At 43.6% G+C, this 21362-nt stretch overlaps 1 protein-coding gene across 5 annotated transcripts in view; it reads right to left on the bottom strand.

Annotated features, from left to right (window-relative positions):
* ZHX3 (zinc fingers and homeoboxes 3) overlaps positions 1–21362 on the bottom strand; it is a 131029-nt gene that overhangs the window by 7845 nt on the left and 101822 nt on the right. For all 5 annotated transcript variants that reach the window (XM_082645562.1, XM_082645560.1, XM_082645559.1 and 2 more), the window contains one exon: positions 110–3109. In XM_082645562.1, coding sequence (XP_082501688.1) covers positions 110–2957 — 2848 coding nt within the window. In that variant the 5' untranslated portion in view covers positions 2958–3109. The remainder of the gene's footprint in view (positions 1–109; positions 3110–21362) is intronic.

The raw sequence follows: 21362 nt of genomic DNA, 5'->3' as shown, positions 1-21362 counted from the left end.
TGCTGCCAGACAGCCTTAGAAACAGCAGATGCCCCGGCACTGGATTCGGTGCCTGCCACAGGTGCCCCCCAGACCCACAGAGGACGGCACAGCCCCACAGGCTCCTTACCCAGCTGAGGTCCAGCCTGGGGACTCGGCGTGTCAACGGGCTCTGAGCTGGCCTCAGGGGCACCGGGCTCCCATGACTCACTGTTTTCGGACACCTCTGAATAGGTGTCGCCCATCCCTTTGTGAACTGCTGCAGGGTCGCTGGGGCCCTGGCCCTCACCACCCGTGTCGGCCACGGCCCGGGTCTCCTCGCCCATCCTCTCGGCAAACCACTGCTTGACCTGCTGGGCGCTCATCTGGGTCTTGTCGCAGAGGCTCTGCAGGTCCTGCTCGTACAGCATCTTGTGGGTCACATAATAGTCCTGCAGCAGCTCCCGGTTGCCGGGGCTGATGACCAGCAGCCCGGGGGGGAAGTTGCCCCGTCTGTAGTCTTCGTACCACTTGAGCTGGCCGTTCTTCAGGGCGTACCTGCTGTCCCCAAACCAGCGCACCACCTCGGGCCGCGGCAGGCCCGTCTGGGCCATGATGGAGTCGTAGTCCTGGTTGCTGGGCCACTGCGTCTGCAGGAAGAGCTGCCGCAGCAGGTGCCGCTGCTGGGCCGTCTTCCTGTAGCTCACCTTGCCCGGCAGCGGCTCCGCTGGCTTGCTGGGCGCGTCGTCCTCGGGCTCACAGGCGCCCAGCCCCGGGAGCTCGCCCTTGCCGTTGGCCTCCGTGACTCGCAGGTTCTTGAGGTTGATTTTGATGGGGCTGACTTTGCGTTCTGCCAGCACGTGGCTGCCGGGCGCTTCCGGGGAGCCATCCTCCCCTGGGCCCCTCGGGTCCCTGGCAGAGCCCTCCTCCCCCTCGTCCTCGGCGGCCTCCTCCTCGCCCTGAGAGGCGCCCTCCTCAGCCTTCCTGGCCTCCTCGGCGCTCACTTTTTTCCGTCTCTCTGAAAACCAGCCATCAATCTCCCTGCGGGTCATTTTGGTCTCGGTCCTCAGGCGGTCCAGTTCCTCGTCGAGAGGAAGGGGGTTTTGTGCAAAACTGTTCTCCAGGGCTCTAAGCTGCTCGGGGGCCCGCTCCTTGTATTTGGTTGGTGTGAAGTCGGGGGTCTGGTGCCAGGACTGTCGCTTGGCAGAAGGGGGGCTAGCCGGGGTGGCCGCTGTCAGGAGGCAGGTCACCTCCGGGGCCTTGGACGCCAGGGAGAAGGGCACCTCGGGCACAGAGTCGACGAGGAGGGCGCCGTGCTCCCCGGCCAGCCCGGTCCTGGAGCCCTTCAGGTTCCGGCAGTGGTACCTGCGGTCGCTGAACCACTTCCGCACCTCACGGGTGCTGAGGCCGGTCACTTTGGTCAGATGCTCAACTTCGCTCTGTCCTGGGAACTGGTTCCGACAGAAGCTCCCTTTCAGAGCTGACAGCTGTTCGTGAGATTTCTTGTTTTTGTAGATGCTGGCATCCAGGAAGGCTTGGGAGGTGATGCTGGGGCACGCCGTGAGGAGGGACTGGGCGGCATTCACCACCTTCACGGCGGACGTTGTATTTGAACACACGGTGTTAATGGGTGCAACAGCGGGCAGCTTGGGGACAGATGTGACTGCCAGGGGGAGAGATGAGCTGGGTGCCTGTAACCCATTGGCCATCAGTGGCTGAGTGACCAGAAGTCCCCCGGCTGTGCCCTCTGGCTGGCCCACCACGTGGCCAGGCAGTGTGGGCTGGATGAGATGTTGGACGTTGCCGCCACTGGCAACCAGCGGGGTGTTGAGGACAGTGATCGTGGACTGAGGGACGGACTGAATGACCGTGTTGAACATCTTTTTCCGGGCGTCCTCAATCTCCTCTGGGGACCAGCTGATACCTTGCTTCAGCCTCTGGGCGGTGAACCAGATCTTGAGCTGTTCTTCCGGGTACTTGGTGACCACAGTCAAATAGCAGAGCTCGGCTTTGGTTGGGTAGGGGAACTTGTGGAAGGAGTTCTTCAGAAAGCTGTTGGAGTCCATGGCCGCGTTGTACGTGGGAATGCTGCTCAGGGGGATCATCACTTTGGGGAGGGACTTGGCCGTGGGCAGGGGCTGGTGGGCGTGGTGCTGGGCATGCGGGGGCGGCTGCTGGAGGGAGAGGAACTGGGCGATGCCTGCGGGCAGCACCGGCACCGTCCCCAGCAGGGGCCCGTTGGCCGAGTGTGGGGGTTTTGTGGAGTTGGTAGAGGCCTGGCTGACCGGGGCTGCCCCGTTGACAAAGGTGTGGTCCCCCTCTTTCACCTCCGTGTCCCCAGCTGAAGGGTTCGGTAAGGCCTCCCCAGTAGGCTGACTGGGGACGTTCTCCTTGAGCGTGTGAATTTTTTTGGCTTCGGCTTTGCCTTTCATTATCTTCATGATTGGAGTTTTGGTGATGATGATTTCCGCCTGTCCATCCGTCCCTTCCAAGTTTGGCTCCCCCGATGGGTCGGGAGGGCTGGTGCTCTCGGGGACACTCTGCTCCACGACGACATGATTGTCTGGCTTGGCCACATTCCACACAAAGGTGGCTTCCCCCGAGTGACACTTGGCATTGTGCAGAGAAAGCCCCTCGGGAGTTTTTGCCAGAAAACTGCATTCAGTGCATACAAAGTTTGGGTCTTTGCTAAAGTCTGTGTGCTCTGAGCTCAGGTGTCCCACAAACCGGGTTATGTCCTGGGATCTGAAGTCACAGCATTTACAGGCATATGTGTAGCCGTCCAAGGTGCTCCGGTGCCCGTTGGCCAGTGCAGCACTGTCTGGACCGCTGGCGCCCTGGGTGGCCTCGCCGCTGGTGGGGGGAGCTTCTGGGGGTGGCTCCTGCGGGGGCCCCTCGGGCACGGGCTCCTCGGGCAGGGCCTCGGCGCTGGTGTCCTGCAGCACCACGGTCTTCACGGGGATCATGCACGGGGTGGTGGACTTCCTCTTGCTGGCCATGGCGACAGCCGCACTGGGTGATCAGTGGGCGACAGTTCGTCCTGTCGGGGGCCTCACAGCACAGGTTCCAGCTGCTCCATGAGGCCTAAAGAAACAGCTTCCGAAGGCGGCTTTTTCAGTTGTTTGCAGAAAGCAGGTTTTCCCTATTAAACCTGAGGAGGAAAAGAGAAACAGTGAGCATCCCTCTCTCGGGCTGCGTGTGTATTTCCCAGATTCCCAGGCACACGCCACTGCTTGCCTTTGATCACCCGGGCCTTTTCCCAAGGAATCCAACATCCAACCTCCGATGTGACTTCTGAGTCAGAAGCCCCCCAGACACTCACAAAAATAGTGCCCTGAGGAATGACCCAGGGATGTCCCAACACCACTGGACAGACTTCAGCCATGTGTTTCTGTGTTGTGCTTCCCTCTGTTTCCTCACATAAAATAACTCAGATTCAAAAATGACAACAACAAAAAAAAACCCTCTTCTGGACCTCCAAATGAATTCTGACCGTGTCCTAGCGAGAACAAAAGATCCTAGTGTAATTCTTGTTTAAATGTTTGGGCCCACAAGGGTTTTCTTTTCATAGCCTTCCCACATGTGAGAGCAGGACGCCCGCTCCAGGCCCAGAGGCCAAGCCCACTGCAGTGCATGCACTGGTGAGGGGCACTGATGCCACAGGAGCGGGGCTCTGCGGGCCGTCCCTGCCTGCTACCCTGTCACCCCGGCCCCCTGTTGCTCAGGTGAAGCCCGAGGTCAGAGGGTCAGGGGATCCACAGACGCGGTTTGTGGCCCATGAACTGTACATCTCTCTCTGGGGCAGCAACCCCACAAGTAGCCTCACCTTGGGTGTGCATGCTACCCGTGACCTTGTATTGGGCTTACTTTTTATTTTTTTCAGTGCCTTTATTAGTCCTTAAAAAAAAACAAAACCAAAAACCAAAAAACAAAAACCTTTAAATCTTCGCTCCATTTCAAATTTATTTCAAAAGCTGGGATGGGGCTTCCCTGGTGGCGCAGTGGTTGAGAGTCCGTCTGCCGATGCAGGGGACACAGGTTCGTGCCCCGGTCCGGGAAGATCCCACGTGCCACGGAGCGGCTGGACCCGTGAGCCATGGCCGCTGTGCCTGCGTGTCCGGAGCCTGTGCTCGGCAACGGGAGAGGCCACAGCAGTGGGAGGCCCGCGTACCGCAAAAAAAAAAAAAAAAAAGCTGGGATGACTGATTTATTTACATGTAAAATACTATTACTACTAATTATTTCATGAGATGCCAGGAGAAAAGTATTTCTGTGATCTCTACTATTAACATACCACCACAATCATCATTACCTTTTTTTTAGCAAATTGCAATGCTGATAATGACTAAAATAATAGTAACTCTAATACCAGAATCATGTTTTCATCAGTGTTTGGATTTGATATAAAAATGTAAAGAAAATTAAATACCTCTGTTCAAATTCTTAGTAAATAAACACAGCAAACTATTTTTTCTGATTTTAAGGCTAGTCCTGGTGATCATGATGATAAAAAATAATTACTCTTAAAAAAACAGTTGGTGTGAGATAAGGATAAATAGATACCCAGTGTACCCACTTGTCACCATTTCCCCCACTGATGTGAAATGTCATGCATGTTTTTTAAACTTAATTTTTAATAGTAAAAAAAATATATCAATAGAAAATGAAATTTAAGAAAGCCACCTATAATCTTCCATCTAGTCCAGATATTTTATACACATTTTTAATCATTAATGGGCACACACTTGTGTTTTAGTTTTTTTCACTAAACATTTCATCATCAACAGTGTCATTAAATCAGCTTCGTAATTATAATATGCAACAGCTGCCTAATAATGTACCACTATGGACTTAACCTCCTCTGCTATGAACTGGCTTTCAGCGTGCCACTCTCATAGGTGACAGTGAAATGACCTCTGGGCATGTAGGATGTATTTCTTCTATCATATTATTTCCTGAGGCTGAGCGCACAGAAACGGGTAATTTACCAGCTCAACAAGTATCAACATTTCTAAGCTCTTCTATCTATATATTACTGGCAAACATTTTAAATCAAGTGCTTTACCACCTGATTAGATTCCAAATCAGGAAAACTAAGAATAATACAGTTTTGTTTCCAGTAAGCCAATCAGATTTTCCGATAAGACACTGAAGACATCAAATAGAACATCTGAATGTGCAAGTGACATAAGAAAAAAACAGATAAATCAGACTTCATCAAAATTTAAAAACTTTTGTGCTTCAAAGGTCATCATCAAGAAAGTGAAAAGACAAGCCACAGAATGGGAGAAAATATTTGCAAATCACATATCTGGTAAGGCGCTCATAACCGAATAATAAAAAGACAAAAACCCAATTTAAAAATAGGTAAAGGATTTGAATAGACATTTCTCCAAAGAAGACATACAAATGACCAATAAGCATATTAAAATAAGTGCTCAACATAATTAGTCACTAGGGAAATACAAATTAAAGCCACATTGAGATACCAATTCACACCCACCAGGATGGCTATAATCACAATGACAGATAATACTACAGGTGAGGAAGTGGGGGAAACTAGAGCCTTCCTAGTTGCTGGTGGGAAGGTGAAATAGTGCAGCCACTGCCGCACTTCAGAAAACAGTTTGGCAGTTCCTCAGAAAGTTATATATACAGTTACCATAGGACCCAGTAATTCCACTCCTCGGTATATACCAAATAGAAGTGAAAATATGCCCACACAAATATTCAGAGCATCCTCATAATAACAGCCAAATAGTAGAAGCAACCTCAACGACCATCAACGGGTGAATGAATAACACAATACGGCATGTCCCTGTGATGGACTACCGTTCAGCCACAGAAAGACATGAAGTACTGACACACTACAGCACGGACAGAAACGTCATGAAGACAGACACAAAATGCCACATGTCATGTGACTGCATTTGTATGAAACACCCAGAATAGGTACATCCATAGCGACAGAAAATAGATTCGTGTTTGCCAAGGGCTGAGGGGAGGGGAGAATGGGGACTGACCACTAATGGGGATGAGGTTTCTTTTGGGGGTGATGCAAATGTTCTAAAATTAGGTAGTGGTGATGGTTGCATAAAACTGTGAATATACTAAAAACCACTGAAAGGACTTCAAAAACCCAAGAAAGGTGAAGGACAGAAAGTTACAGCACTCAGCTCTGCAGAAGAGGGTCATCATTCTCACTTCTAAGGTTACAGGTGATGCCATTGATTTATGACTTCCTGAGTTGCCTTCCTCTTCCTGACTTCGCGGGCTTCTGCCCCGGGGAAAGGTGAAAGGCAGTGGCTGTGAACGTCAGGTTTGAGGCGAGAGAGACCTGGCAGCTAAGGAAGCAAGCGTGCTCACCAGGAGGCCAGGGAGCAGCAGAGCTGAGGGGCAGGGAAGTGCCCGCCCAAGGTGCACAGCACCGGACACTCAGGCCTGACATTTGCTCTGGGGACTGGGCTCCACCGAGGAAGAGTTACATTATGTCCCTCGTATTTCATTTACTAAGGCTGAGAGGGGGACAACATGAAGACGCATTTGATTTGGGGAAATGGTCCCAATGTCATTCACAATTGAGTCTCAGGGTAGCCCCAAATTGTCCTTCAAATCAATGATGGAGGGGAGCACCGCTGCCTACCGTTCTCTGAGGGAGTGAGTCATCCATGACGAAGATGACTGAACAACAGCAGTGGGGGAGGGGGGAGGAGGGGCAGCCATTGCCAAAGGTCACTGGGTGCTTAATACCAATACCGCAGGGAGTGCTTGTAGCCACACCCTCTCACTTCACTCTCACAGCAAACCCCAGAGGGGGAACTACCGTCACTCCCGTTGTACACACAAGGCTCAGAGAAGTGCAGTAACCACCTGCAGGGCGCACAGCTGGGGGGCAGCAGAGGCTGGCAGGCTGGGCACGGAGCCTGCCCTCAACCGCGCCACGCACTGAGCTCTCCGGGCAGCCACAGCACTGCTGGACGAAGGCCTGCATGACTTTCCTGAGCTGCATGTACCCCCGGTGTTTATTAGGAAAGATTTCAAACATTCAGCAAAGTTGAAAGAATTGCTCAGTGAATACCCACGTACCCACCACCTGGCTACTGCCACGGGGCTACTTCCAGCAACATGACCCACGTAGGTAAGCTGGGGTTGGTCTATTTGTCATACATTTTTTAAAGGGCATCCAATAAAAGCGGCGCTTAAAGGGGAAAGCTCTAATTATCTAGAAACCACTCCTCCAGAAGGCACTCACGGACCACGCCTGACAAGCAAGGCAGCAATTACTGTGAGGAAACACACTGTTTGCCTAGTCGAGCCCCGAGTGAGGTGAGCTGTATAAATGTGAGGTTCTGTGCTGCCAAAGAGACTCGCAGCCAAGGACCAGATGACAATTGCAGGTTCTTCATTCTTTGTACAATCCTTTCTACACCGTCTCGAAAGTTTCTGTCTTATAAATGGATTGTTTTTTTAATGAGGGAATAAGACTGAAAGTACATAGCTTTCCCCCCAGAATCTGTCTTTGGAACCTGGGAATTGCTCAATTCCCTAAATTAACAGAGCTGCAGCTAATTGTCACTGTACTTCAACACTGCAAAATATCACACATATGGGGGCTGGAAATGAGTTTGTAGACCAAATTCTTAAAGTGTTTAGCTTTAAATTATAGATAAATCAGGAACTTTCTGTTGTTTTAATTCTCAGGAAGGAACTGAAAGGACAATAAGAGTTCAACAAAAGATTTCAAATGTTTAGAATGCGACTGTCAGTAGACACTTTCCAAGTGTTATGGTGGCCGGGCCTGGGCCCTCCTGGACATGCAACCCACAATTTAATGATAGAAACAGGAATAATAGGAGAAGCTGACAGAGTTACAGAAACATAATCAGAGATTTCAATATACTACTTGTGGTTTTGAAAGCTCAAGCAGACAACAAGAAAGGATGTGAAGAATGAGACTTCTGTAACGAGGATGATTTGACAGATTTGGGTAGTCTTGAATATTCCACAGTAATCAACTTCATATTCTTTTAAGAACATTCATGAGACATATTTAAAAGTGGGTCATGTGGTATAATGGATCACAAGGAAACCTCAACTCATTCCAAAATAAAAATTTGCAGGTAGCATTCCCTTTTCTTTGTAATTGTTAGCAATACAGATTTACGTTGAAATTTATCTTTTTTCCTTTCTATTTCAAATGATGCTCTATTGTAGAGTTTCTCTCAGAAATAATGAAGAAAAGTGAAAATCCTTCCTATTCTCCCCAGAGATAGCCACTGTTAACAACCTAGGGCCCATTATTTCAGATATGTTTTCTAGACATAAGTTACTACAACCAATTTTTTTAAAAACCAAAAAAGGAGTTGTATTTTCACATTCTGTTCTGATCGTCTTTTTTTCTTCCCACAACAATGTAGTTCCAACATCTCTCCATGTCAGAACCTATAGTTTATCTCAGTCTTTTAAACACTGTTCCAATTTATGCATGCATCGTAATTTACTTAACCAACCTAGCTCTTAACAGACATTTACATTTCGCCAATTTTTTAAACTCTTACAAAAATGTGTAAATGGCTATCCCTGCGAATATTTTTGCACATTTGAAAATATCTGAAATTCTGAATTTCTTATAACTACAATTGCTGTGGCATTTAAAATACTGTCAGTAAACTACAAAACTGCCCTCTAAATAGGTGGTACTGATTTTCACCCCCATCACCAGAGAATGAAGTGATCTAAGTGTCACTGCATATCATCACCACTTCTAGTCTTTGCTAATACATACATGAAAAACTGGTCACTACTGTTTTAACTTGCATTTCTTTACAGGCATGGCTGAGAATCTTTTCACGTGTTACTGACATTTTGTGATAAATTATTTTTTGTCCATTTTCCTATGGATTTTAAGAGTTCTCTATATATTAAGGAAATTGGCTCTTCATCATCTATCAGAGGAAGCTGTGGTTTATACCAACATTGCAAGGATGTTTTAAAACTAGGAAATCTCTAAAAATCATTAACATCATTAATAAATTAAAGGAGAGAAACCAAAACAGCACTTAATAGGATTACCCCCACGTTTTTTCTTGTGGTAAAAAACACGTAACTTAAAATTTACCATCTTAACTACTTTCACTATACTCACTGAACAAAAATGGGTCCCCTGGGGCTTCCCTGGTGGCGCAGTGGTTGAGAGTCCGCCTGCCAATGCAGGGAACACGGGTTCGTGCCCCGGTCCGGGAAGACCCTACATGCCGTGGAGCGGCTGGGCCCGTGAGCCATGGCCGCTGAGCCTGCGCATCTGGAGCCTGTGCTCCGCAATGGGAGAGGCCACAACAGTGAGAGGCCCGCGTTCCGCAAAAAAAAAAAAAAAAAAAGGGTCCCCTTTCCCCTTCCCCAGCCCCTGAAAACCACCATTCTACTTTCTGCCTCTACACGTTTGACAACTTTAGACACCTCGTGTAAGTGGATCCATGCAGAACTTTTGTTTCTGTGACTGGCTTATTTCACTTATGTCCTCAAGGTTCACCCATGTGGTATCATGTGACAGGATTCCCTTCCTTTGAAGGGCTAAATAATATTCCATTGTGTGTGTATACATATGCATACATATATATACATTGTGCATGTGTATATATATATGTATATACATATATGTGTGTGTGTGTGTGTGTGCATATATTCTCCACATTTTCTTTATCCATTCATCTGGTGATGGACATTTAAGTTGCTTCCATATCTTGGCTATTGTAAATAATGCTATGAACATGGGTGTACAAATATCAAGTTCCTGCTTTCAATTCTTCTGGACATAAACCCTGAAGCAGGTTTGCTGGAGACATGGATTTACTAAGGAACCTTCATAATGTTTTCCATAGTATCTACACCATTTTACATTCCCAACAGTGACAAGGGTTCCAACTTTTCTACACCCTCACCAGCACTTATTATTTTTGTGTGCGTGGTTTTTTGTTTTTTGGTTTTTTTTGGGGGTGGGCGTGGGGTAGATAGTGGCCATCCTAACAGGCGTGAGGTGATATCCGATTTGGTTTGTTCTGCATTTCGCTAATGATTAGTGATGTTGAGCATCTCTTCATATGCTTGTTGGCCTTTTGTACAGCTTCTTTGGAGAAATGTCTATCCAAGTCCTTTGCCCATTTTTAATCAGGTTGTTTTCTGTTTTTGTGTTGTAAGAGTTCTTTATGTATTCCAGATATTAACCCATTATCAGATATATGGTTTGCAAATATTTTCTCCCATTCTATAGGTTGCCTTTTCTTTCTGTTCACTGTTTCCTTTGATGCACAGAAGTTTTTAAGGTTAATATAGTCCCATTTGTCTATTTTTGCTTTTGTTGCATGTGCTTTTTGTGTCACAGCCAAGAAATCACTGACAAACCAACATCATGAAGCTTTTCTCCTATGTTTCCTTCCAGGAGTTTTACAGTTTCAGGTCCTATGTTTAGGTCTTTATTTTTGACTTAATTTTTATATATGATGTAAAGTAATGGTCCAACTTTATTCTTTTTCATGTGGATGTCCAGTTTTCCCACATCACCATTTGTTGAACATTTGTTGAAGAGACTATCCTTTCTCCACTGTGTAGCCTTGGCATCCTTGCTGAAGATCATTTGGTCATATGTGAGAGAGTTTTATTTCTGGGCTCTGTATTCTGTTCCATTGGTCTGTGCCTGTCTTTATGCCAGTACCATACTGTTTTTATCACTGTAGTTTTGTAATATATTTTGAAATCAGGATGTGTGAGGCCTCCAGCTTTGTTTTTCTTTCACAAGATTGTTTTGGCTATTCAGGGTCCTTTGAGATTCCATATGAATTTTAGAATTTTTTTTTCCATTTCTGCAAGCAAATGTCAATGGGATACTGATAGGGATAGCCCTGAACCTGTAGATTACTTTGGGTAGTATGGACATTTTAACAATATTAAGTTTTTCAATCCATGAACATGAGATGTCTATTTACTTGCATCCTCTTTAATTTCTTTTGGAATTGTTCTGTAGTTTTTAATGTACAAGTCTTTTGACTCCTTGATTAAGCTTAAGTATTTTATTCTTTCTGACACTATTGTAAATGAGACTATTTTCCTAATTTCCTTTTTGGATTTTTCCCTGTTAGTATATACAAGCTGATTTTGTTGTGTGTTGATTTTGTGTCCTGTAACTTTGTTGAATTCCTTTGTTCTAACAGTTATTTTGGTGGAATCTTTAGGGTTTTCTATCTATATGATCATGTCACCTGTGTACACAGACAATTTTACTTTTTCCTTTCCAAGTCAGATGCCTCTGCTAAGACTTCCAGTAGTTTAAAAGAGGTGGTGAGAGTGGGTATCCTTGCCTTGTTCCTAATCCTAGATGAAAAGCTTTCAGTTCTTCACCATTAAGAATAATGTTAGCTGTGGGCTTTTCATATATGGCCTTTATTATGCTGAGGTAATTACCTTCCATTCCTAGTTTGCTGAATGTTTTTATCATAAAGGATGTTAAATTTTATCAAGTGCTTTTTCTTCATCAATTGAGATGATCACATGGTTTTTGTCCTTAGTTCTGTTAATGTTGTATATTACGTTGATTGATTTTCACAAATCCTTGCATTCCAGGAATAAACCCACTTGGTCATAGTATATAATCCTTTTAATATGCTGTTGAATTCAATTTGCTAGTCTTTTGTTGAGCATTTTTATATCAACATTCATCAGGAATATTGTTCTGCAGTCTTCTTTTCTTGTAGTATCTTTGTCTGGTTTTGGTATCAGGTAATGCTGACCTCATGAGTTTGGAAGTGTTCCCTCCTCTTCAATTTTTGGAAGAGTTTGAGAAGGTTTGGTGTTAAAATTCATTCATTCATTCATTTTCTTAATAAATTTATTTCATTTATTTATTTATTTTTTTTTTTTTTGGCTGCGTTGGGTCTTTGTTGCTATGCGCGGGCTTTCTCTAGTTGCGGCAAGTGGGGACTCTTCTTTGTTGTGATGCATGGGCTTCTCATTGCAGTGTCTTCTCTTGTTGTGGAGCATGGGCTCTAAGCATGCAGGCTTCAGTAGTTGTGGCGTGTGGGATTCAGTAGTTGTGGCTTGCAGGCTCTAGAGCGCAGGCTCAGTAGTTGTGGTGCACGGGCTTAGTTGCTCCGCAGCATGTGGGATCTTCCTGGACCAGGGCTTGAACCCATGTCCCCTGCATTGGCAGGCGGATTCTTAACCACTGTGCCACCAGGGAAGTCCCATTCATTCATTTATGATTGAGGTACAGGTGAATTCAAATTTTTTAAGTGTTTGGTAGAAATCTCCAGTGAAGCCATTTGGCTTTTCTTTGTTAAAAGGTTTTAGATTACCAATTTAATCTCCTTATTAGTTATAAGTCTGGCCAGATTTTTTATTTCTTCATGATTCAGTCTTGGTAGGTTGTATGTACTGAAGAATTTATCCATTTCTTCTAGGTTATCCAATTTGTTGGCATATAATAGTCTCTTATGATCTTTTTTATTTTTGTGGCATCAGTTGTACTGTCTCCTCTTTCATTTCTGATTTTTGTTACTGGGTCTTCTCTCTTTTTTTCTTAGTCTGGCTAAGCATTTGTGAATTTTGTCTGTCTTTAAAAAAAAAACTCAACTCTGTTTTGAATATTTCTACTGTTTTTTATTCTTTATTTTCCCTCTAATCTTTATTATTTCCTTCCTTCTGCCAGCTTTGGGTTTAGTTTGTTCTTCTTTTTCTAGTTCCTTGAGGTATAAAGTTAGTTGATTTGAGATCTTTCTTCTTTTTTAATGAAAGTATTTACCGCTATAAATGTCCCTCTTTGTACTGCTTTTGCTGCATACCTAAGTTTTGGAATGTTGTGTTTTTATTTTCATTTGTTTCAAGGTATTCTCTAACTTCCCTTGTGATATCTTCCTTGACCCACTGGTTGTTCAAGAATGTGTTGTTTAATTTCCTCATATTTGTGAATTTTTCAGTTTTCCTTCTGCTATTGGTTCCTAGTTTCATTTCACTGTGGTTGAAAAAGATACTTGATACAATTTCAATCTTCTTAAATTTCTTAAGACTTGTTTTGTGTCCTAACATGTGATCTATCCTAGAAAATGTTCTCTGTGCACTTGAGAGGGTGTATATTCTGCTGTTGTTGGGTGAAGTGTTCTATATGTCCATTAGGTGCAACTGTTCTTTAGTGTTATTCAAGTCTAAACGACCATTCTTGAAAAGATTTAGCAAATGAAGGAAATAAAGGAAAAAAGAAGGAAATGTCCTTAGACGAAGGATTTCTCCCAGAAACCACAGCAAACATTATACCTAATAGTGAAACATTCAAGTCAGGAACAAGATAAGGATTCCCACTATTATCATTTGACACAGTAATAGGATGCTAAATGGTAAAAACCGTTGAGACAAAGCAGTGTTACTTGTATATGAGGGGACTGTCTAGTAAGAAAACTCCCTGAAAATTTATTATAACTAATAAGAGAACTGACAGGATGATGAGATATATCTGCAACACACACATATCATTAAGTTTCCCATATGCCAAAAGTAATCAATTAGAGAAGGAACTGGAGGTGGGGAGAGAATGAGCCCATTCACATTAACAAGCAAATGTGGAAAAGACCTCAGAATAAACCTTATATCACCTCACACTTGTCAAAATGGCTATCATCCAAAAGTCTGCAAATAACAAATGCTGGTGAGAATGTGGAGAAAAGGGACCCTTGTACACTGTTGGTGGGAATGTAAATTGGTGCAGTCACTATGGAAAACAGTATGGAGGTTCCTCAAAAAACTAAAAATAGAACTACCATATGACCCATCAATCTCACACCTGGGCATATATCTGGAAAAGATGAAAACTCAAATTTGAAAAGGTACATCACCTCAATGTTCACAGCAGCACTATTTACAATAGCCAAGATATGGAAGCTACCTAAGTGTCCACAAACAGATGAATGAATAAAGAAGATGAGGTGCGTGTGTGTGTGTATGTGTATATATATATGTGTGTGTGTGTGTGTGTGTGTATACATACACACACACATATATGTGATAGAATATTACTCAGCCATAAAAAAGAATGAAATTCTGCCATTTGCAACAACATGGATAGACCTAGACAATATTATGCTTATTGAAATAAGTCAGAGAACAACAAACACTCTATGATGTCACTTATATGTGGAATCTAAAAGGTAAAACAATCAACTGTACATAATAAAACAGAAACAGACTTACAGATATAGAGAACAAACTAGTGGTTACCAGTAGGGAGAGGGAAGGGGGTAAGTAAGATAGGGGTATGGGATTAACAGACATAAACTACTCTGCTCTGTATAAAATAAACAACAAGGATATATTGTACAGCACAGGGAAATATAGCCATTATTTTGCAATAACTTTAAATGGAGTATAATCTATAAAAATACTGAATCACTAAGTTGTATACCTGAAACTAATATAGTATTATAAATCAACTATACTCAATTTAAAAGAAATTTTAAATGAACCTGATAAGATATGTGCAAAATCTATACGACAATAACTATAAAACTTTAATAAGAACAAAAAAGACTTAAATAGAGTCATAGCATATTCCTAAAGATTTGGATTTATATAGATGTCAATTCTCTCTAGATTAATCTCTAAATTCAGAAGAATTATAATCACAATCAAAATTCCATCAGGTAAAGCAAGTATTGTAAAATGTTAATGGTAAAATCTAGGTGGTGAGTATATGGATGTTCATTATAAAATTCTTTCAGTTTTTCTGTATGTTTGAAACTTTTTATTTAAAATATGTTGGGAGAAATGCATCATGATTTTTGATGGAATTTGACAAGCTGAATCTGACATTCCTCTGGAAGGAAAAAAGTACAAAATAGCTTTAAAAGTTTTGAGACAGGACTATTTAGAGGAACTTACTTTACATCAAAACATATTTTAAGGCTAGAATGATTAAAATAATGTATGATCGGCATAAGAATTGATAAATGGATGAATGGATCATTTACATACACTTTGAATACATGGGATTTTCAGGCTATGAAAGCAGTGCTATTTTTAAATCAGTTGGGAAAGAGAGGCAAATAAGTAAGTATTAGGACAACTGAGTTCAACACATTATAAAGAACAATATTTTTCAAGCGAATTTAACAGAGAAATATAACAAGCAAAATTACAAACATACTAGAAAAAAAAAGAGAAGTTTTCAGTTGTGCTGAACATTTTAAAGTTCTTCCTATGCAAGACTCAAAACCTAGAAACCACAAAAGAAAAGGTTGATTGATTTGACTACATAAATATTAAAAACTTTTGAATAGTAAAGGAAGCCATTAATAAGGGTTAAACACAAGTGACATACTGGGATAAATTTTATAAAGCACATTATAAATAATTAATATTTATAGTGTATAAGACAAAAATATAGAAAAAGCGGCAAAGAAAATGAACAAGCAAAATACACAAGCTATAAACTAGGAAAGATGCTCGACCTCACTAGTAATCAGGGAAATTGAAATTAAATAAAAAATGAGATTTTTTTTCCCCATTCTTCACAGATTGGCAAAAATTGGAAAGAGAGACCATACAGTATTCATGCACCATTGGTGAGAGCATAAATTGGTGAAATTTTCATTACGGTCAATCTAGTAACAGCCATCAAAATTTTAAAAGGCCTATCCTTTTATCTAGCCATTTCACTTCTAAGAACCCACACAGTCTGATGAAGTACTAAAATACAGGCACATGATCACAATAATATCAATAAGGTCATTCACTGCATCAGTTCTTAGCATTAAAAATGTCCATTAGTAAAGTAGTGATAAAACAAAAAACAGAACATATGTACTAGGAAATGAAATGCAGCCACTGAAGAGGATTAAGACCTATGTGTACTGATGTAAACATATCTCCAAGACAAATTTAAACAATAAAATATGTAAATATACTGCATAATAAAATACATGATTTCATCGTATAGTGAACAATCTATCTAGACTTGTATTTGTTTGAATATGAACAGAATTTAGACGAACAAAGGATAAATACTGATCCATTAAACAATAATGACTTTATCAGGAAGGAGATGAGCATTTACTTTTTTTTTTTAACTTTATGCCTTCTATATTGTTTGGATTTGTTACAATCATGTGTTGCTTTTAATTTTTAAAATAGCAGTAAGTAATAAAATAAATAGAATGAATAGTGCCAGTGAGCAATACACCCTGCAAATAGGGTAGCCAGCATACAGAATGGTTGTGAATTGCTCAATTTACAGCTGGGAGGTTTCAGTGTGACGTGAACCATTCTGTGCACAAGAGGTACAAGAGGGGGAATGGGGGCGGCATCCTGATACCCCAAGGCCTTGTCAAAATGGAGCCCTATTTTGTGCCACTATCTTATCATTTACTTAGCAAACTTGCCTTGCTGAAGTCATTCAACTGGAACAATAAATGATAACTGCCATGGATTTCCCTGTACCAGAGAGGTGGAGGGAATCGGACCACTCACTGTTTTAAGTATCATTTTCAAGTCATCAGTGGATTTGACCATTTTGTTGAACCCTTGCCATCCTGAAATCCGTACGGGCACAATTTGATTAGGCAGAGTCCTTCGAAGTGCAGTTTTTACCCTTGAAAATAGCCCGAGTTACAAACATCCTAAAAATTACATATCGGTGTGAAGTCACACATAATAGCTGAAACATTTAGTGAACCCTACACACTGGAAGTGTCAAAAAGTTGTATGGGGGCCAGATGTGCAAGAGAAGTGAAACAAAACACCCAGAAGGTTCTCGTGTGAATTCAGTCCAGGCTGTAAGTGACAGAACGTATAAATACCTTTCAGAGTCGCCGTTTGGCATGAATCAAGTGATCCCCGTAGCAGTCCTGTGAACCACTGCCATAAACTCTGAATTAAATCAATGGGTTCCATCTCCAGATGCCAACCAGGAAACTGGATTTACTTCAAGTCTCTCTCTCAAGGTGCTTCATAGCCTGCAAAGCGCTTTCAGCTCTCTCAGTTCATCCCAGTAGCCTCCGGAGTTGGTTATTATTGCCCCTGTGCCCGTAGCACGGAGGAGCTATTGAGCAAGAAAGGGGAGGTGACAGGACCGAAGCCACACGCAGATTCGTATGTGAGCCTCATGTTCTAACTCCTATGTTCTTTTTTAGGCCACATTCACTCTGAATACCAACTGAATAATAAACCCACTACCTTTAATTATTTTTTACGTTAGTTACATTATTAATTGCATAATTTGGGGCCTTCTTACAGAGGGCTCAAAGATTTTTACAAGCTGAGTTTGTCCGGTGTTGTTATTTTTAAAGATTAACATGACTTGACAGGGCTATCATGAGCCTTAGTATGTATAACATTTTTAGACTGACAGAAGAGGGGAGGGATTACTTACTCTCAGGACTAGAGAACTCTGTTACAGTGGGGCTAAGTGATCCGCCTGAGGTTAGTCAGCAGGAACCTACAACAAAAAGAACGCAAGGGAGACCATCCATCCTCAGGAATGTATATGGGCAGGACCTTGGCAGCCCAGCAGATCTGCTGGCTGGAATTCTCAGATTTCTGCTGAAACAAAGAAAGGAGCTACAAAGAACTGAAGTCTGTCTCTGAGCCCAAGGCCTCCAGTGTCAAAGCCACGTCAAGCCCAGAGCTGGCCTCATTTTGCTCTCTGGATACTTTCGGGTCACAATACTTCCTGCGTTTAGTAATCACCATCCAGCGGAGGGCTCAGGGCCAGAGCTCTCTACTTATTTGTCCCCCTCAAACAATTCTTGTTTCTGTCAAGTCACCAACAGAAACAGCCTGCTCCCGTCAGATGTTATCACCTCTACAGTGAACAGTAATTCACTCTTTCTCAAGCTCAGAGAGGCGATGAGCCTCAGAATTAAAGGGACTTTAGAGACCACATATTTCAATCGCTCTTCTTTGCATGAATCATCTTGAAAGTATCACTACTGTGGTTAGAATGGCTAACCACGCAGTCCTTCCAGGTGGTTAGGCTGGCCTATGCTTGACTATCTACAGAGACGGGAGGTCAGCACCTACTGGGGTTGAAAAGATGTTGGAAATGGCTCCTTGTAGTCAGCACCCCCAAAATTACCTTCCTGTGTGTTTTACTCACAAAATTTAATTTTTCACTCAAAAATAGTTGAAGGCTTCCCTGGTGGCGCAGTGGTTGAGAGTCCGCCTGCCGATGCAAGGAATACAGGCTCGTGTCCCGGTCCGGGAAGATCCCACATGCCGCGGAGCGGCTACGCCCGTGAGCCATGGCTGCCGAGCCTGCGTGTCTGGAGCCTGTGCTCCGCAACGGGAGAGGCCACAGCGGTGAGAGGCCCGCGAACCGCAAAAAAAAAAAAAAAAAAAAAAAAAAGTTGAGGACTTACTATGTGCTAGGCACTGGGTATGCAAGGATTTTTTAAAAGATGCCACCCCTGTACTGAAGAAGCTTATCATTTATTGTAGTTATTAGGCTATTCATCTGTAATCTGGGGCTTACTTTCCTTCTGCACACAGTGGATTTCCCTGACCACCTGCAGTTGGGTGTAAACAGTGAAATGTAAGCAAATGTGTCATCTCTAGGGAAAAGCATTAAGAGAAAGTACATGCTTTGCTTCACTGTTTACTCTCTGGCCCGGCAACTGGCAATGTTTCAGATCATGGTTACTGTTAGCCTGGGTTAGGGAAAACAAAAGCTGACCTGCAATGTACACATAACGTGAGCAAGAAATAACCTTTGTCGTTTTAAGCCACTGCAGTTTTTGGAGTTGCTTGTTACTGCAGCATAATCCAACCCATCCTGACCGATACACAGTATAAGGGAAGCCAGACAAATAAATCAACAAAAATCAAATGACAAGTCGAGTGTTGCAGTGGAGGCATTGCAAGATTCAGTGAGGGTGTAGGAAAAGATTTACCACCACCTAAGTTTTCCGGAGGAGTTGGGTAAGGCTTCACAGAAGGGGCAGCCTTTGAAATAGACATTGGAGGATGAGTAGATACTGACAAGCAGACACGTTGAGAAAAAGATGTTCTAGACAGAGGAACTCTTTATGCAAAACCACGGAGGAAAGAGGGGACATGGTTGGACAGCTACCAAGGAGTTCGGTTTTGCTGGCATATGAGTCTGAATGTGGTGGATTTCCCATGAAGCTAAAGAAGCTGAAGCTTCAGGGACCCTCACTTGATGGGCACTTTCCAAGGAATGTATCTATATTTTTATAAATTTATGCTTATATTCTAGACACTTCCCCCCGCCTCAGGAGACCCTCCCTCCTAATGTTCAGGTTCCACCAAAGCTGGATCTGCTTCTGATGGGGTAGGGGGGAGTAGGAGATGACAACAGGTCTACAGAGAAGATCTGAAGACCTATTAATCTTCCACATGACACTTTTTTCAGCATTTGAAAAAAGGAACCATGTTCCCTAAGAGTTTTTTACCCGCCAAGCCAGTCATTCTCATTCCTGCACTTGGGGTCATGGGTTGGAATGTCTGGCGTCATCTCAATTGTTCTTCTCTGAATGTGCTCCTATTTGTCTAGAGCCCTCTTAAGAGTTGCACCTGAATCCAAATCGAATTCTCCAAATGGAGTCTGAATGTATTTATCACTTTTCTTAATGGAGTTTCATGCATCATACTTAATCTTTCCATAAAAGTTGTTACCCAGGGCTTCCCTGGTGGCGCAGTGGTTGGGAGTCCACCTGCCGATGAAGAGGACACGGGTTCCTGCCCCGGTCTGGGAAGATCCCACGTGCCGCGGAGCGGCTGGGCCCGTGAGCCACGGCCGCTGAGCCTGCGCGTCCGGAGCCTGTGCTCCACAGCGGGAGAGGCCACAACAGTGAGAGGCCCGAATACCGCAAAAAAAAAAAAAAAAAAAGTTGTTACCCAATGATGTCAGATTATTTACACTGTGAAATTCCCCAGAAAAATGTAAGCATTGCTCTTGGATTTAATTCACCCCCAATACCAGTACCAAAATACAACACTTGACTGTTTCCCTTTAGGTTTGGCAGACTGTGAAGAACAAGTTTGATAGAGAAAAGAAAGAAAGTTAATTCATTTAACAAATGTTTACTAAGCACCTACCCCATGCCAGGCACTGTCCTAGATGCTAGAATATGGGTAAGGCAAAAAAGAGATATAAAATTCTCTGCCGTCCTGGAGTTTACATTCTAGTTTAGGGGACAGACAATAAACCAAATAGATAAGTGAAATTGTGTGTTAAAGAGAAGTACAATGGAGAAAAACAAAGCAGGGTAAGTGGGGAGGGGATGAGGTGGCAATGTTAATTATGGTGGCTGGAATGGCTTTGCTGAGAACATGACATTGGAGCAGGGACTCAGAGGTGAGCAAGTGAGCTATCTGGAGTTGAAGAGTGTCCCGGGCACAGGCACAAGCTGGTGCAAGGACCTTGAGGTGGGAATGTGTCTGGTTTGTTCGAAGAACAGCAAGGAGGCCAGTACAGCTGAGTGGGAGTAGTCAAGAGAGAGCAGGAGAAGACAGGGTCAAAGAGGTGAGGAGGCAGACTGTGCAGGGCCATTGTGACAACTCGGCTTTCTCTGAGATGGGCAGTGCCCTGGGGGGGCTTGGAGCAGAGGGCTGATGTGATCTGACTTGTGTCCCACAGGACGCATCTGCTGGCCGTGTTGAGAACAGACCGCAGGAAAAGCAAGAGGAGAAGCAGAAACCTGTCAGGAGGGTATGGCAGCAATCCAGGCAGGAGATGACAACAGCCGGGACCAGGATAGTAGAGATGGAGGTGAAGAGAGATGTCTGGATTCTGGACACATTCTGAAAGTAGAGCTGACGAGGTTTCCTAAGGATGGAGCGCGTGAACATCGCATCCACAGGAGTCAAGGATGACTCTGAGGTTTCTGACCTAAGCAACTGGAAGGGTGGCGCTGCCATCAACCCAGATAGGTTTAAACCTGGGAAGCTTACTATCAAAAGCCAAAGCAAATGCGTACTGAGACTGGAAGGTCCCTTTCTAGGTGGAAAACTGGACTGGGCTGGTCTGGACGTAACAATTTCAGAGAACTAATGGGTCAGGCTGCTAATGAGCAGGGAGGCTGTGCAAGGCCAGCGTCCCAGTGAAAACTCTGGTGTCTGCCGAAACCTGCTCGAACCCACAGAGAAACTATGCGGAGCAGGGTGGGGGCTGGATGGTGAGGAGGTGGGGACAGGGGGAAGCTGGGGACAAACCGAGGCTACTCTGAAAGCCAAGTAGTCAGAACCGGCACCTTTCAAAGTTAATCATGTTACAGGGAAGTGTACTTGAATCCCAAATGCTGTTCCAAGTACAAAAGTAAATTACTTTATTAAATTTAAAACTAAAAATTCAAGAGAGCAAAATAGGAAATGGTTTGTTCTGGATATGGTTTTACTTCTGAATTGCACTG

This window comes from Mesoplodon mirus, assembly GCF_964341445.2.
Source record: "Mesoplodon mirus genome assembly, chromosome: 15".
Lineage (NCBI taxonomy): Eukaryota > Metazoa > Chordata > Mammalia > Artiodactyla > Ziphiidae > Mesoplodon > Mesoplodon mirus.
The sequence above is the reverse complement of the archived record's forward strand: the minus strand, read 5'-3'. Positions and strand labels throughout refer to the sequence as shown.